The following is an 18131-nucleotide window of genomic DNA, read 5'->3' as shown; positions in this document are numbered from 1 at the left end:
AGAAGGAAGAGACTGCTCAGGAGGAGGAGACTGCACACAGTGACTGCACAGGAGGAGGAGACTGCACACAGTGACTGCACAGGAGGAGGAGACTGCACACAGTGACTGCACAGGAGGAGACTGCACACAGTGACTGCACAGGAGGAGACTGCACACAGTGACTGCACAGGAGGAGGTGACTGCACAGTAGATCTGCTGGTTTTTGTAGTAGTCAGGGTTTGCAGGTGACCTCAGTGGCCTCCATTATTGTTTCTTCCGTGTGTCTTTCGTTTGCTGCTGCAGAGATTGTCCACAGCGGCACTGAGCATCTCCTCCTCTCCCCAGCAGGTGGCGCTGCTCATCTTTATTTTTACATTTTTTTCCTTTTTTAGATTCCTGGCTGTTGGACACGATTGTGAGATCCGCACCCTGCAGAGCAGGAGAAGCGCAGCGCATGATCCAGGAGCAGGAGGTGACCGACTCCGAGGAGCAGGAGCTCAGGAAGGTAACGCCCCCAAATAGTGCAGCCACGCCCCCTCCCATGTGACAACCAGTGATAAAAGGTATTACATTGCCAACACCGCGCACCTTCACCTGCAGGGGGAGCAATGATACAAGAGCTGCACCGCACATCCCCAGGCGGGGGTCATCACCAGCACAGCGGAGGAGCCTGGAGACATACTGCTAATAGTATGGGGAGTGTTACATGGGACTGCACATGACATCTACTCCATTATCTGTACTCAGAGAGTGATCACTGTGTTATCTGTGGTGTTACATAGGACTGCAGGTGACATCTACTACATTATCTGTACTCAGAGAGTTATCACTGTGTTATCTGTAGTGTTACATGGGACTGCAGGTAACATCTACTACATTATCTGTACTCAGAGTTATCACTGTGTTATCTGTGGTGTTACATAGGACTGCAGGTGACATCTACTACATTATCTGTACTCAGAGTTATCACTGTGTTATCTGTGGTGTTACATAGGACTGCAGGTGACATCTACTACATTATCTGTACTCAGAGAGGTATCACTGTGTTATCTGTGATGTTACATAGGACTGCTGGTGACATCTACTACAATATCTGTACTCAGAGAGTTATCACTGTGTTATCTGTAGTGTTACATGGGACTGCAGGTAACATCTACATTATCTGTACTCAGAGAGTTATCACTGTGTTATCTGTGGTGTTACATGGGACTGCACGTGACATCTACTACATTATCTGTACTCAGAGAGTTATCACTGTGTTATCTGTGGAGTTACATAGGACTGCAGGTGACATCTACTACATTATCTGTACTCAGAGAGTTATCACTGTGTTATCTGTGGTGTTACATAGGACTGCAGGTGACATCTACTCCATTATCTGTACTCTGTGTTATCTGTAGTGTTACATGGGACTGCAGGTAACATCTACTACATTATCTGTACTCGGAGAGTTATCACTGTGTTATCTGTAGTGTTACATGGGACTGCAGGTAACATCTACTACATTATCTGTACTCAGAGAGTTATCACTGTGTTATCTGTGGTGTTACATAGGACTGCAGGTGACATCTACTACATTATCTGTACTCAGTGATGATCACTGTGTTATCTGTGGTGTTACATAGGACTGCAGGTGACATCTACTACATTATCTGTACTTAGAGATCTCACTGTGTTATCGGTGGTGTTACATAGGACTGCAATGCTCATGCTGGTGAGTCACGCTCTGCGGTGTCGGCTCTGCTGTGCTCCTCTCTGCAGTGTGCCGTCAGACGCTCGGCGTGGGCGTAGCTCCGTGGTTTGCCCGCTTTGCTGCCGGTAAGGTGGGCGATCGGCCGCAGTGATGGATTTGTAGGTGGATCCGGGAATATCCTCCTATTTTGCGGTCAGCACTGCACTCTTCGTGTACTTGTGGTCGCCCCACCGCAGACATATGTTCCCACCGCTGAGCAGCTGGATGAGGACAGTCCTCTTCTTTGCTGCTGCAGGTTCTCACTTTATAGGGCCACTGCAGTCCTATGTAAATGAATGGGATTAGGATTTGTTACAGTAAAATCCAGAAACCGATTCCCAATCTCCCCGTATATTCTCTCCACAATTATTTATAATGCGACGCCGAGACCCTGAGGTAGCGATGTGCCCCCAGTCCACGAGGCCCTCTGCTCGGAAACACCCTCTTTTCTTTCTGACGCCCCTTCTTCATGTACCACATGTGGTGAGGTGTTGGTGCGGAGGCGCAGTGTCACCGTTGAGCATTTATTCCGCTTTAGTATCTTCTGTCCACAGAATATTTGTGCAACGTCCTGACGATCTCAAGCAGCAACTTCCGTCATCGTCCTTGTATCCTGGGCGGTTGGTTTGGTGTATTAGTGGTGGGCGCTGTGCCTCCGCACGTCGTGCTGTATGTGCTGAGCGGTTGGTTTGGTGTATTAGTGGTGGGCGCTGTGCCTCCGCACGTCGTGCTGTATGTGCTGAGCGGTTGGTTTGGTGTATTAGTGGTGGGCACTGTGCCTCCGCACGTCGTGCTGTATGTGCTGAGCGGTTGGTTTGGTGTATTAGTGGTGGGCGCTGTGCCTCCGGACGTCGTGTTGTATGTGCTGAGCGGTTGGTTTGGTATATTAGTAGTGGGCGCTGTACCTCTGCACGTCGTGCTGTATGTGCTGAGCGGTTGGTTTGGTGTATTAGTGGTGGGCGCTGTGCCTCCACACGTCGTGCTGTATGTGCTGAGCGGTCGGTTTGTTGTATTAGTGGTGGGCGCTGTGCCTCCGCACGTCGTGCTGTATGTGCTGAGCGGTTGGTTTGGTGTATTAGTGGTGGGCGCTGTGCCTCCGGACGTCGTGTTGTATGTGCTGAGCGGTTGGTTTGGTATATTAGTAGTGGGCGCTGTACCTCTGCACGTCGTGCTGTATGTGCTGAGCGGTTGGTTTGGTGTATTAGTGGTGGGCGCTGTGCCTCCACACGTCGTGCTGTATGTGGTGAGCGGTTGGTTTGGTGTATTAGTGGTGGGCGCTGTGCCTCCGCACGTTGTGCTGTGCTGAGCGGTTGGTTTGGTGTATTAGTGGTGCGCGGTGTGCCTCCACACGTCGTGCTGTACTGTATGTACTGAGCAGTTGGTTTGGTGTATTAGTGGTGGGCGGTGTGCCTCCACACGTCGTGCTGTATGTGCTGAGCGGTTGGTTTGGTGTATTAGTGGTGGGCGCTGTGCCTCCACACGTCGTGCTGTATGTGGTGAGCGGTTGGTTTGGTGTATTAGTGGTGGGCGCTGTGCCTCCACACGTCGTGCTGTATGTGGTGAGCGGTTGGTTTGGTGTATTAGTGGTGGGCGCTGTGCCTCCGCACGTCGTGCTGTGCTGAGCGGTTGGTTTGGTGTATTAGTGGTGCGCGGTGTGCCTCCACACGTCGTGCTGTATGTGCTGAGCGGTTGGTTTGGTGTATTAGTGGTGGGCACTGTGCCTCCACACGTCGTGCTGTATGTGGTGAGCGGTTGGTTTGGTGTATTAGTGGTGGGTGCTGTGCCTCCGCACGTCGTGTTGTATGTGCCGAGCGGTTGGTTTGGTGTATTAGTGGTGGGCGCTGTGCCTCCACACGTCGTGCTGTATGTGCTGAGCGGTTGGTTTGGTGTATTAGTGGTGGGCGCTGTGCCTCCACACGTCGTGTTGTATGTGCTGAGCGGTTGGTTTGGTGTATTAGTGGTGGGCGCTGTGCCTCCACACGTCGTGCTGTATGTGCTGAGCGGTTGGTTTGGTATATTAGTGGTGGGCGCTGTGCCTCTGCACGTCGTGCTGTTTGTGCTGAGCGGTTGGTTTGGTGTATTAGTGGTGGGCGCTGTGCCTCCACACGTCGTGCTGTATGTGCTGAGCGGTTGGTTTGGTGTATTAGTGGTGGGCGCTGTGCCTCCACACGTCGTGTTGTATGTGCTGAGCGGTTGGTTTGGTGTATTAGTGGTGGGCGCTGTGCCTCCACACGTCGTGCTGTATGTGCTGAGCGGTTGGTTTGGTGTATTAGTGGTGGGCGCTGTGCCTCCGCACGTCGAGTTGTATGTGCTGAGCGGTTGGTTTGGTGTATTAGTGGTGGGCGCTGTGCCTCCGCACGTCGTGCTGTATGTGCTGAGCGGTTGGTTTGGTGTTTTAGTGGTGGGCACTGTGCCTCCGCACGTCGTGCTGTATGTGCTGAGCGGTTGGTTTGGTGTATTAGTGGTGGGCGCTGTGCCTCCGCACGTCATGCTGTAGGTGCTGAGCGGTTGGTTTGGTGTATTAGTGGTGGGCGCTGTGCCTCCGCACGTCGTGCTGTATGTGCTGAGCGGTTGGTTTGGTGTATTAGTGGTGGGCGCTGTGCCTCCGCACGTCGTGCTGTATGTGCTGAGCGGTTGGTTCTGTGTATTAGTGGTGTGCGCTGTCCCTCCGCACGTCCTGCTGTATGTGCTGAGCAGTTGGTTTGGTGTATTAGTGGTGGGTGCTGTGCCTCCGCACGTCGTGCTGTATGTGCTGAGCGGTTGGTTTGGTGTATTAGTGGTGGGCGCTGTGCCTCCACACGTCGTGCTGTTTGTGCTGAGTGGTTAGTTTGGTGTATTAGTGGTGGGCGCTGTGCCTCCGCACGTCGTGCTGTATGTGCTGAGCGGTTGGTTTGGTGTTTTAGTGGTGGGCGCTGTGCCTCCGCACGTCGTGCTGTATGTGCTGAGCGGTTGGTTTGGTGTATTAGTGGTGGGCGCTGTGCCTCTGCACGTCGTGCTGTATGTGCTGAGCGGTTGGTTTGGTGTATTAGTGGTGGGCGCTGTGCCTCCGCACGTCGTGCTGTATGTACTGAGCGGTTGGTTTGGTGTATTAGTGGTGGGCGCTGTGCCTCCGCACGTCATGCTGTAGGTGCTGAGCGGTTGGTTTGGTATATTAGTGGTGGGCTCTGTGCCTCCGCACGTCGTGCTGTTTGTGCTGAGCGTTTGATTTGGTGTATTAGTGGTGGGCGCTGTGCCTCCGCACGTCGTGCTGTATGTGCTGAGCGGTCGGTTTGTTGTATTAGTGGTGGGCGCTGTGCCTCCACACATCGTGCTGTATGTACTGAGCGGTTGGTTTGGTGTATTAGTGGTGGGCTCTGTGCCTCCGCACGTCGTGCTGTATGTGCTGAGCGGTTGGTTTGGTGTATTAGTGGTTGGCGCTGTGCCTCCACACATCGTGCTGTATGTACTGAGCGGTTGGTTTGGTGTATTAGTGGTGGGCGCTGTGCCTCCGCACGTCGTGCTGTATGTGCTGAGCGGTTGGTTTGGTGTATTAGTGGTGGGCGCTGTGCCTCCACACGTCGTGCTGTATGTGCTGAGCGGTTGGTTTGGTGTATTAGTGGTGGGCGCTGTGCCTCCGCACGTCGTGCTGTATGTGCTGAGCGGTTGGTTTGGTGTATTAGTGGTGGGCGCTGTGCCTCCGCACGTCATGCTGTAGGTGCTGAGCGGTTGGTTTGGTGTATTAGTGGTGGGTGCTGTGCCTCCGCACGTCATGCTGTATGTGCTGAGCGGTTGGTTCTGTGTATTAGTGGTGTGCGCTGTCCCTCCGCACGTCCTGCTGTATGTGCTGAGCAGTTGGTTTGGTGTATTAGTGGTGGGTGCTGTGCCTCCGCACGTCGTGCTGTATGTGCTGAGCGGTTGGTTTGGTGTATTAGTGGTGGGCGCTGTGCCTCCACACGTCGTGCTGTTTGTGCTGAGTGGTTAGTTTGGTGTATTAGTGGTGGGCGCTGTGCCTCCGCACGTCGTGCTGTATGTGCTGAGCGGTTGGTTTGGTGTTTTAGTGGTGGGCGCTGTGCCTCCGCACGTCGTGCTGTATGTGCTGAGCGGTTGGTTTGGTGTATTAGTGGTGGGCGCTGTGCCTCTGCACGTCGTGCTGTATGTGCTGAGCGGTTGGTTTGGTGTATTAGTGGTGGGCGCTGTGCCTCCGCACGTCGTACTGTATGTACTGAGCGGTTGGTTTGGTGTATTAGTGGTGGGCGCTGTGCCTCCGCACGTCATGCTGTAGGTGCTGAGCGGTTGGTTTGGTATATTAGTGGTGGGCTCTGTGCCTCCGCACGTCGTGCTGTTTGTGCTGAGCGTTTGATTTGGTGTATTAGTGGTGGGCGCTGTGCCTCCGCACGTCGTGCTGTATGTGCTGAGCGGTCGGTTTGTTGTATTAGTGGTGGGCGCTGTGCCTCCACACATCGTGCTGTATGTACTGAGCGGTTGGTTTGGTGTATTAGTGGTGGGCTCTGTGCCTCCGCACGTCGTGCTGTATGTGCTGAGCGGTTGGTTTGGTGTATTAGTGGTGGGCGCTGTGCCTCCACACGTCGTGTTGTATGTGCTGAGCGGTTGGTTTGGTGTATTAGTGGTGGGCGCTGTGCCTCCGCACGTCGTGCTGTATGTGCTGAGCGGTTGGTTTGGTGTATTAGTGGTGGGCGCTGTGCCTCCGCACGTCATGCTGTAGGTGCTGAGCGGTTGGTTTGGTGTATTAGTGCTGGGCGCTGTGCCTCCGCACGTCATGCTGTAGGTGCTGAGCGGTTGGTTTGGTGTATTAGTGGTGGGCTCTGTGCCTCCGCACGTCGTGCTGTATGTGCTGAGCAGTTGGTTTGGTGTATTAGTGGTGGGCGCTGTGCCTCCACACATCGTGCTGTATGTACTGAGCGGTTGGTTTGGTGTATTAGTGGTGGGCGCTGTGCCTCCGCACGTCGTGCTGTATGTGCTGAGCGGTTGGTTTGGTGTATTAGTGGTGGGCGCTGTGCCTCCACACGTCGTGCTGTATGTGCTGAGCGGTTGGTTTGGTGTATTAGTGGTGGGCGCTGTGCCTCCGCACGTCGTGCTGTAGGTGCTGAGCGGTTGGTTTGGTGTATTAGTGGTGGGCGCTGTGCCTCCGCACGTCATGCTGTAGGTGCTGAGCGGTTGGTTTGGTGTATTAGTGGTGGGCGCTGTGCCTCCGCATGTCATGCTGTAGGTGCTGAGCGGTTGGTTTGGTGTATTAGTGGTGGGCGCTGTGCCTCCGCACGTCGTGCTGTATGTGCTGAGCGGTTGGTTTGGTGTATTAGTGGTGGGCTCTGTGCCTCCGCACGTCGTGCTGTATGTGCTGAGCGGTTGGTTTGGTGTATTAGTGGTGGGCGCTGTGCCTCCGCACGTCATGCTGTAGGTGCTGAGCGGTTGGTTTGGTGTATTAGTGGTGGGTGCTGTGCCTCCGCACGTCATGCTGTATGTGCTGAGCGGTTGGTTCTGTGTATTAGTGGTGTGCGCTGTCCCTCCGCACGTCCTGCTGTATGTGCTGAGCAGTTGGTTTGGTGTATTAGTGGTGGGTGCTGTGCCTCCGCACGTCGTGCTGTATGTGCTGAGCGGTTGGTTTGGTGTATTAGTGGTGGGCGCTGTGCCTCCACACGTCGTGCTGTTTGTGCTGAGTGGTTAGTTTGGTGTATTAGTGGTGGGCGCTGTGCCTCCGCACGTCGTGCTGTATGTGCTGAGCGGTTGGTTTGGTGTTTTAGTGGTGGGCGCTGTGCCTCCGCACGTCGTGCTGTATGTGCTGAGCGGTTGGTTTGGTGTATTAGTGGTGGGCGCTGTGCCTCTGCACGTCGTGCTGTATGTGCTGAGCGGTTGGTTTGGTGTATTAGTGGTGGGCGCTGTGCCTCCGCACGTCGTACTGTATGTACTGAGCGGTTGGTTTGGTGTATTAGTGGTGGGCGCTGTGCCTCCGCACGTCATGCTGTAGGTGCTGAGCGGTTGGTTTGGTATATTAGTGGTGGGCTCTGTGCCTCCGCACGTCGTGCTGTTTGTGCTGAGCGTTTGATTTGGTGTATTAGTGGTGGGCGCTGTGCCTCCGCACGTCGTGCTGTATGTGCTGAGCGGTCGGTTTGTTGTATTAGTGGTGGGCGCTGTGCCTCCACACATCGTGCTGTATGTACTGAGCGGTTGGTTTGGTGTATTAGTGGTGGGCTCTGTGCCTCCGCACGTCGTGCTGTATGTGCTGAGCGGTTGGTTTGGTGTATTAGTGGTGGGCGCTGTGCCTCCACACATCGTGCTGTATGTACTGAGCGGTTGGTTTGGTGTATTAGTGGTGGGCGCTGTGCCTCCGCACGTCGTGCTGTATGTGCTGAGCGGTTGGTTTGGTGTATTAGTGGTGGGCACTGTGCCTCCACACGTCGTGTTGTATGTGCTGAGCGGTTGGTTTGGTGTATTAGTGGTGGGCGCTGTGCCTCCGCACGTCGTGCTGTATGTGCTGAGCGGTTGGTTTGGTGTATTAGTGGTGGGCGCTGTGCCTCCGCACGTCATGCTGTAGGTGCTGAGCGGTTGGTTTGGTGTATTAGTGCTGGGCGCTGTGCCTCCGCACGTCATGCTGTAGGTGCTGAGCGGTTGGTTTGGTGTATTAGTGGTGGGCGCTGTGCCTCCACACATCGTGCTGTATGTACTGAGCGGTTGGTTTGGTGTATTAGTGGTGGGCGCTGTGCCTCCGCACGTCGTGCTGTATGTGCTGAGCGGTTGGTTTGGTGTATTAGTGGTGGGCGCTGTGCCTCCACACGTCGTGCTGTATGTGCTGAGCGGTTGGTTTGGTGTATTAGTGGTGGGCGCTGTGCCTCCGCACGTCGTGCTGTAGGTGCTGAGCGGTTGGTTTGGTGTATTAGTGGTGGGCGCTGTGCCTCCGCACGTCATGCTGTAGGTGCTGAGCGGTTGGTTTGGTGTATTAGTGGTGGGCGCTGTGCCTCCGCACGTCATGCTGTAGGTGCTGAGCGGTTGGTTTGGTGTATTAGTGGTGGGCGCTGTGCCTCCGCACGTCGTGCTGTATGTGCTGAGCGGTTGGTTTGGTGTATTAGTGGTGGGCTCTGTGCCTCCGCACGTCGTGCTGTATGTGCTGAGCGGTCGGTTTGGTGTATTAGTGGTGGGCGCTGTGCCTCCGCACGTCGTGCTGTATGTGCTGAGCGGTCGGTTTGTTGTATTAGTGGTGGGCGCTGTGCCTCCGCACGTCGTGCTGTATGTGCTGAGCGGTTGGTTTGGTGTATTAGTGGTGGGCTCTGTGCCTCCGCACGTCGTGCTGTAGGTGCTGAGCGGTTGGTTTGGTGTATTAGTGCTGGGTGCTGTGCCTCCGCACGTCATGCTGTAGGTGCTGAGCGGTTGGTTTGGTGTATTAGTGGTGGGCTCTGTGCCTCCGCACGTCGTGCTGTATGTGCTGAGCGGTTGGTTTGGTGTATTAGTGGTGGGCGCTGTGCCTCCACACATCGTGCTGTATGTACTGAGCGGTTGGTTTGGTGTATTAGTGGTGGGCGCTGTGCCTCCGCACGTCGTGCTGTATGTGCTGAGCGGTTGGTTTGGTGTATTAGTGGTGGGCGCTGTGCCTCCACACGTCGTGCTGTATGTGCTGAGCGGTTGGTTTGGTGTATTAGTGGTGGGCGCTGTGCCTCCGCACGTCGTGCTGTAGGTGCTGAGCGGTTGGTTTTGTGTATTAGTGGTGGGCGCTGTGCCTCCGCACGTCATGCTGTAGGTGCTGAGCGGTTGGTTTGGTGTATTAGTGGTGGGCGCTGTGCCTCCGCACGTCATGCTGTAGGTGCTGAGCGGTTGGTTTGGTGTATTAGTGGTGGGCGCTGTGCCTCCGCACGTCGTGCTGTATGTGCTGAGCTGTCGGTTTGGTGTATTAGTGGTGGGCTCTGTGCCTCCGCACGTCGTGCTGTATGTGCTGAGCGGTCGGTTTGGTGTATTAGTGGTGGGCGCTGTGCCTCCGCACGTCGTGCTGTATGTGCTGAGCGGTCGGTTTGTTGTATTAGTGGTGGGCGCTGTGCCTCCGCACGTCGTGCTGTATGTGCTGAGCGGTTGGTTTGGTGTATTAGTGGTGGGCGCTGTGCCTCCGCACGTCGTGCTGTATGTGCTGAGCGGTCGGTTTGGTGTATTAGTGGTGGGCTCTGTGCCTCCGCACGTCGTGCTGTATGTGCTGAGCGGTTGGTTTGGTGTATTAGTGGTGGGCGCTGTGCCTCCGCACGTCGTGCTGTATGTGCTGAGCGGTCGGTTTGTTGTATTAGTGGTGGGCGCTGTGCCTCCGCACGTCGTGCTGTATGTGCTGAGCGGTCGGTTTGGTGTATTAGTGGTGGGCGCTGTGCCTCCGCACGTCGTGCTGTATGTGCTGAGCGGTCGGTTTGGTGTATTAGTGGTGGGCGCTGTGCCTCCGCACGTCGTGCTGTATGTGCTGAGCGGTTGGTTTGGTATATTAGTGGTGGGCGCTGTGCCTCCGCACGTCATGCTGTAGGTGCTGAGCGGTTGGTTTGGTGTATTAGTGGTGGGCGCTGTGCCTCCACACATCGTGCTGTATGTACTGAGCGGTTGGTTTGGTGTATTAGTGGTGGGCGCTGTGCCTCCGCACGTCGTGCTGTATGTGCTGAGCGGTTGGTTTGGTGTATTAGTGGTGGGCGCTGTGCCTCCACACGTCGTGCTGTATGTGCTGAGCGGTTGGTTTGGTGTATTAGTGGTGGGCGCTGTGCCTCCGCACGTCGTGCTGTAGGTGCTGAGCGGTTGGTTTGGTGTATTAGTGGTGGGCGCTGTGCCTCCGCACGTCATGCTGTAGGTGCTGAGCGGTTGGTTTGGTGTATTAGTGGTGGGCGCTGTGCCTCCGCACGTCATGCTGTAGGTGCTGAGCGGTTGGTTTGGTGTATTAGTGGTGGGCGCTGTGCCTCCGCACGTCGTGCTGTATGTGCTGAGCGGTTGGTTTGGTGTATTAGTGGTGGGCTCTGTGCCTCCGCACGTCGTGCTGTATGTGCTGAGCGGTCGGTTTGGTGTATTAGTGGTGGGCGCTGTGCCTCCGCACGTCGTGCTGTATGTGCTGAGCGGTCGGTTTGTTGTATTAGTGGTGGGCGCTGTGCCTCCGCACGTCGTGCTGTATGTGCTGAGCGGTTGGTTTGGTGTATTAGTGGTGGGCTCTGTGCCTCCGCACGTCGTGCTGTAGGTGCTGAGCGGTTGGTTTGGTGTATTAGTGCTGGGTGCTGTGCCTCCGCACGTCATGCTGTAGGTGCTGAGCGGTTGGTTTGGTGTATTAGTGGTGGGCTCTGTGCCTCCGCACGTCGTGCTGTATGTGCTGAGCGGTTGGTTTGGTGTATTAGTGGTGGGCGCTGTGCCTCCACACATCGTGCTGTATGTACTGAGCGGTTGGTTTGGTGTATTAGTGGTGGGCGCTGTGCCTCCGCACGTCGTGCTGTATGTGCTGAGCGGTTGGTTTGGTGTATTAGTGGTGGGCGCTGTGCCTCCACACGTCGTGCTGTATGTGCTGAGCGGTTGGTTTGGTGTATTAGTGGTGGGCGCTGTGCCTCCGCACGTCGTGCTGTAGGTGCTGAGCGGTTGGTTTTGTGTATTAGTGGTGGGCGCTGTGCCTCCGCACGTCATGCTGTAGGTGCTGAGCGGTTGGTTTGGTGTATTAGTGGTGGGCGCTGTGCCTCCGCACGTCATGCTGTAGGTGCTGAGCGGTTGGTTTGGTGTATTAGTGGTGGGCGCTGTGCCTCCGCACGTCGTGCTGTATGTGCTGAGCGGTCGGTTTGGTGTATTAGTGGTGGGCTCTGTGCCTCCGCACGTCGTGCTGTATGTGCTGAGCGGTCGGTTTGGTGTATTAGTGGTGGGCGCTGTGCCTCCGCACGTCGTGCTGTATGTGCTGAGCGGTCGGTTTGTTGTATTAGTGGTGGGCGCTGTGCCTCCGCACGTCGTGCTGTATGTGCTGAGCGGTTGGTTTGGTGTATTAGTGGTGGGCGCTGTGCCTCCGCACGTCGTGCTGTATGTGCTGAGCGGTCGGTTTGGTGTATTAGTGGTGGGCTCTGTGCCTCCGCACGTCGTGCTGTATGTGCTGAGCGGTTGGTTTGGTGTATTAGTGGTGGGCGCTGTGCCTCCGCACGTCGTGCTGTATGTGCTGAGCGGTCGGTTTGTTGTATTAGTGGTGGGCGCTGTGCCTCCGCACGTCGTGCTGTATGTGCTGAGCGGTTGGTTTGGTGTATTAGTGGTGGGCGCTGTGCCTCCGCACGTCGTGCTGTATGTGCTGAGCGGTCGGTTTGGTGTATTAGTGGTGGGCGCTGTGCCTCCGCACGTCGTGCTGTATGTGCTGAGCGGTTGGTTTGGTATATTAGTGGTGGGCGCTGTGCCTCCGCACGTCATGCTGTATGTGCTGAGCGGTTGGTTTGGTGTATTAGTGGTGGGCGCTGTGCCTCCGCACGTCGTGCTGTATGTGCTGAGCGGTCGGTTTGTTGTATTGGTGGGCGCTGTGCCTCCGCACGTCGTGCTGTATGTGCTGAGTGGTTAGTTTGTTGTATTAGTGGTGGGCGCTGTGCCTCCGCACGTCGTGCTGTATGTGCTGAGCGGTTGGTTTGGTGTATTAGTGGTGGGCGCTGTGCCTCCGCACGTCGTGCTGTATGTGCTGAGCGGTCGGTTTGGTGTATAAGGGTACCGTTACACTAAACGATTTACCAACGATCACCACCAGCGATACGACCTGGCCGTGATCGTTGGTAAGTCGTTGTGTGGTCGCTGGGGAGCTGTCACACAGACAGCTCTCCAGCGACCAACGATGCCGCAGTCCCCGGGTAACCAGGGTAAACATCGGGTTACTAAGCGCAGGGCCGTGCTTAGTAACCCGATGTTTAGTATAATCATCAAAGAAAAATGAGTACCAAAAAGGGAAATCAGACGTGTAACATATAAACCCCTTTAAAAATCTAAGTTTATTTATTAGATATATTTAAAAATACCACTTCCCAGTGAAAACAGAAAAAATGTATTAATGTATTAAGGAATACAAATATAGGTGCACCTGTCCTAACAGATAACCCTACGCTGACCTACTGCCCCTGCCTGACAGTGGAGGTTGGCACCCTGATAGGTTATTTGGCGCCCCCACTCCGTGACGGCTATCTCCTGCTGGCCCTATTAAATACCCTGCCAACTAAAGGGGGGTAAACAATGAGCAATATAAAGAGATGAAGGAAGGGCAAACAAACAAAAACTAAGGTGCACACTATATATGTGTTAACCACCTCCCTACTTAAGGTCCCAATGAGGACAGTATGCTGGAGGCATATAGCCAGGATGACTCATAGAGTTTTAGTATAGTTGTCCTTGTATACACTCACAGAAAGATGTACTAATGTGCATAAATAATGAGACCTCGGTAAGAAGGGGAACATAGATACAAATGACCTGGTTCAGTCCGGATAAAAGACTGTGCATAGCCACACTGCCTGGCAATATTCAAAAATGCTTATAATTTCCACCACTACACATAAGATAGGATAACATACAACTATCCGGCAGTATCCAAAAATAATTATAATAGTTGCATACAAAAATTATCTAGACAGTGTTGTAACACCACTGCATATAAGATAAGACAACATGCAGGTGCCAATAATTGATAATAGCCAGTAATCAGTGTTTATGCTCATGCATGGTATGATAGACCAAAAAATATTGAATGCTATCAAAGGCAGCCAGTGAGGGGGATATTCTCCCTAAGAGAAACACTTAGCTGTCAGTAGAACGCCCCGACGCGTTTCCCCGTCATACGGTTCCTCAGGGGGCAGACACGGATATGATGAACCGAAGGTCAATGATGCAGGTGCCCTGATACCGGGACAGACCTGTTTAGATCCCTGGAGATGGGACTTATATAGTGAAATGTAACCCCTGCTAGCAAATCAGCAGGGCACCCAAAGCCCCTCCTCACCCCAAATTTCCGGAAAAACCGGGTGTAGCACAGCCCACAAATGTGGTCAATCGATATGTGCAAAAGAAGTCACAGATATATATGTCCATATCAGCCGAGGGCTCCCACCCCTTAGCACAAATAAACAAATAATAAATCAAAAAGATAGTTTACATACCGCACCAGGCACTAAGCCACCAGTAGATTCTACGCCACATGGTATATACTGGGCGCCGCCATAATAGATGCAGGGACGCCGAACAGCGCATGCGCGCGGTCCCAATGCCTAAGAGGCGGTACTTGTGCGCTCCATGTCAGAGGAGCTCAAACGCCAGAGCACAACAATTCATGCTCGGCGCCGCCATATTTGGTGTGTTGAACTCCACCACGCATGCGCCTGGTCCCAATAAGGTAGTCAGGCCGACGGCGGCGTAATAAACAAGTAGGATGCAAAAAAACCCAGCGCAGGCGCGTCATCCGCAAATCAAAAGATCAGCGCTCACGCACTGGGATTAGAGACAAAACCCCACTGCCAACCAGTTGATGAGAATACAACTTAAAACCGATGACAAAAGTGTCTGTACAGTAATAGTGATAGGGAGAAAGTAAATAAATAAAATAAATATCAGTCACAATCAACCCCTACATGCATTCTGTAGAGTAATGGTATAGCGGTCCAAAATTCAGATACCTTACTGATCAATGCACCGTAGGACAGGAGCAAAAACACAGTAAATAAATGTGTAACAAAGAAGTGAATATGCTATATTACAGAAAGCACGTGTAAGTAAGAGATTCATTCAATCCTCCCGGCGCCATAGATTGCATACGGAAGATCCACTCCGCTTCTCGTTTGAGGAGGGCTTGATCAAAATTACCTCCTCGTATCTTAGGTTTCAACAACTCAATCATACACAGAGTGATCCCCTCCAAAGCACCCCCATGTACCCTATTCATATGTCGGGCAAGCGGGGTATCCCTGTTGTGCCTAATGTCCGCGAGATGTTCCCCAAATCTCGTTCTTAACTCCCTTTTGGTTTTGCCAATGTAGTCAAGGGGACAGGGGCAGGTGATCTTATATACTACCCCTGTAGATTTGCAATTGCCAAAATCTCTGATGTCAAAGCATCTACCATTGGCCGCACTAATAAATTGTTTAGTCTGTCTGACATACTGGCACTTAGAGCAGTTCCCGCATCTGAAGAAACCTAATGGTCTCCTCTCAAGCCACGTACCTGCTGCCTGTGGTTTTTGGTACAAACTATGTACCAAGCGGTCCCCAATTGTTCTCCCCCTTCTATAGGTGATGCTGGGCGCAGGGGAGATAAAATCCTTGAGGTTGGGGTCAGCTTGGAGCACACCCCAGTGTCTTCTGATGATCTGATATATTTTGTCAGACTGGTTATCAAAAGTCCCTATAAGTCTGACCAGGTCTGGAGTATCCCCCGGTCTCTCCCGGGTTCTTAATAAAGTTGACCTGTCACTCTCAAGTGCTTCCCTATAAGATTTAATAAGTACTTCCGAGGGATAACCTCTCTCCCTAAATCTGCGATGTAACTCCCCAGCTTGGTATTTAAACGTGTCCACCTCGGAGCAATTCCTACGGATTCGCAGAAACTGCCCCTTAGATATTCCACGCTTAAGGGGGGTGGGGTGATGGCTGTGCCATTGCAGAAGACTATTTGTAGCAGTCGGTTTACGATAGGTGTTGGTACTTATACCCCCATCACTGTTTTTTGAGATTGTGAGGTCCAGGAAGGCAATAGTGTGTTCCTGAAATTCAGACGTGAATCTCATTCCGATCTTGTTAATATTAATCTCCCTCACAAACCTCTCAAAATCAGCCCCTGGGCCAGACCAAAGCACGAAGATATCGTCGATGTATCTGGCCCAGAGGCCGATGTGGGGCTGCCACCACCTATCCTCCTCCGGAAAGATAAAGGTTTCCTCCCACCAGCCCAGGAACAAATTAGCGTAGGTGGGGGCACAGGGGCTCCCCATCGCTGTGCCCCTGAGCTGGTGGAAGTACTTACCGTTAAAAATAAAAAAATTCCGGGTGAGGGTAAACAGAAGAAGCTGTTTAACAAAATTGTTGTGTTCAGCACATTCAATGGCTCGTGTTCTCAGAAAGTGGTCAACTGCCTTCATGCCAATGTCATGGGGGATGCTGCTGTACAGCGCCTCCACGTCAGTGGAGGCTAATATCATATGGGGTTCCACAACAACATCCTCCAGCATACCCAGAAGGTGCAACGTATCCCTCACATATGAGGGGAGTGATAGCACAAAAGGCCTCAGGATCTGATCTATATATATACCAATATTCTGAGATATTGAATCGATCCCTGCCACAATTGGGCGGCCTTTTAACGGGTCAAGGCCCTTGTGCACCTTCGGGAGGGCATAAAAGGTTGGTACAGTTGGAGAGGTGGCAGCGAGGAAGGAAAATTCATTTTTGGATATTAACCTACTATCCAAAGCCTTGTCCAATAAAACCATCAACTCATTGGAGTAATTTTTTGTGGGACCTCCTGGTAGAATTTCGTAAGTTTGATGGTCATTGAGGAGCAAACCACACATCTGAAGATATTTAGGATGGTCAAGGATAACAAGATTTCCACCTTTATCCGATGATTTAAAGATCAGGTTGGTGTTTTTTTCAAGCCTCTTTAAAGCTGTGGACTCATTCGTTGACAAATTATAATCCCTGTGCAGATAACTATTAGAGATCTTACATAAATCTGCCTCAACTAGTTTGACAAAGATGTCAACACTAGTGACATCATTGATGGGTGGCATTTTCTTGCTCCTCCTCCTCAGAGATGTAAAAGGTCCTTCACCCCTCCCTCTCTCATTCTCGTGTAGGAGACCCACCAGGGCATTGTACCCTTCAAGATCTTCCTCGCTAAGGCCCAATTCTCTACACTTCTCCCAATCGTTTTTCTGAAAGAACAGTTTCCACTTAAGATTTCGGCCGAAAAGATTGATGTCCTTAACCCAATTGAAGCAATTATACACATTTGTGGGGACAAAATTCAGGCCCCTCTGCAAAACAGCATATTCTTCCTTAGAGAATACAAACGGGGACAGATTAATGATCTGGCCCTGTGCTATTGGGGCCGCCTCCTCAGATCGTATTTTACTGATTGTCTGTTGTCTAAAAAAGACGATGTTGCATAGGATGAGGAGGAGGACGCCTGGGATGCAGGACCTAAACCACCTACGGGTCCCCTTGTACCCCTTCCTCCTCTCCCCCTTCCCTTCTGTCTGTATTGGTTCTTGGTCGAACGCCATTGATGAAATGGAGCAGCCCCCTTCTCTGACCGCTCTGTGTCTGATGTATCTATATCAGAAGAGGAGACGTCCCCAGTACTCTGAGGCTGATAGTCATAGGCCTTGTTGTCCCTAAATTCGTTCAGATCCCTAGTGAACTGTGAGTGTTTTTTATCTTTTAGCCTATTCTGAAATTTCTCTATGGACGTTTGTAAAAAATAACCCGATGTTTACCCTGGTTACCATTGTAAATGTTTAAAAAAAACCAGTACATACTTACATTCCGGTGTCTGTCACGTCCCTCGCCGTCAGCTTCCCGCACTGACTGTGTCAGTGCCGGCCGTAAAGCACAGCGGTGACGTCACCGCTGTGCTCTGCTTTTACTTTACGGCCGGCGCTCACAGTCAGTGCGGGAAGCTGACGGCGGGGGACGTGACAGACACCGGAATGTAAGTATGTAGTGTTTTTTTTTTTACATTTACAATGGTAACCAGGGTAAACATCGGGTTACTAAGCGCGGCCCTGCGCTTAGTAACCCGATGTTTACCCTGGTTACAAGCGAACACATCGCTGGATCGGTGTCACACACAACGATCCAGCGATGACAGCGGGTGATCCAGCGACGAAATAAAGTTCTGGACTTCTAGCTCCGACCAGCGATGTCACAGCAGGATCCTGATCGCTGCTGCGTGTCAAACACAACGAGATCGCTATCCAGGACGCTGCAACGTCACGGATCGCTGTCGTTCTCGTTGGAAAGTTGCTCAGTGTGACGGTACCTTTAGTGTTGGGTGCTGTGTCTCCGCACGTCGTGCTGTATGTGCTGAGTGGTTAGTTTGGTGTATTAGTGGTGGGCGCTGTGCCTCTGCACGTCGTGCTGTTTCTGCTGAGCGGTTGGTTTGGTGTATTAGTGGTGGGCGCTGTGCCTCCACACGTCGTGTTGTATGTGCTGAGCGGTTGGTTTGGTGTATTAGTGGTGGGCGCTGTGCCTCCACACGTCGTGCTGTATGTGCTGAGCGGTTGGTTTGGTGTATTAGTGGTGGGCGCTGTGCCTCCACACGTCGTGCTGTATGTGCTGAGCGGTTGGTTTGGTGTATTAGTGGTGGGCGCTGTGCCTCCGCACGTCGTGCTGTATGTGCTGAGCGGTTGGTTTGGTGTATTAGTGGTGGGCGCTGTGCCTCCACACGTCGTGCTGTATGTGCTGAGCGGTTGGTTTGGTGTATTAGTGGTGGGCTCTGT

The 18131-nt window shown here is 52.9% G+C and overlaps 1 protein-coding gene across 4 annotated transcripts in view; it reads left to right on the top strand.

The window, feature by feature from the left end:
* The window catches only part of SNAP47 (synaptosome associated protein 47), a 59017-nt gene that overhangs the window by 23023 nt on the left and 17863 nt on the right, over positions 1–18131 (top strand). For all 4 annotated transcript variants that reach the window (XM_077267823.1, XM_077267821.1, XM_077267820.1 and 1 more), the window contains one exon: positions 372–484. In XM_077267823.1, coding sequence (XP_077123938.1) covers positions 372–484 — 113 coding nt within the window. The remainder of the gene's footprint in view (positions 1–371; positions 485–18131) is intronic.

Source organism: Ranitomeya variabilis, chromosome 6 (assembly GCF_051348905.1).
Source record: "Ranitomeya variabilis isolate aRanVar5 chromosome 6, aRanVar5.hap1, whole genome shotgun sequence".
NCBI lineage: Eukaryota > Metazoa > Chordata > Amphibia > Anura > Dendrobatidae > Ranitomeya > Ranitomeya variabilis.
This window is presented reverse-complemented; position numbering and strand designations above follow the sequence as displayed.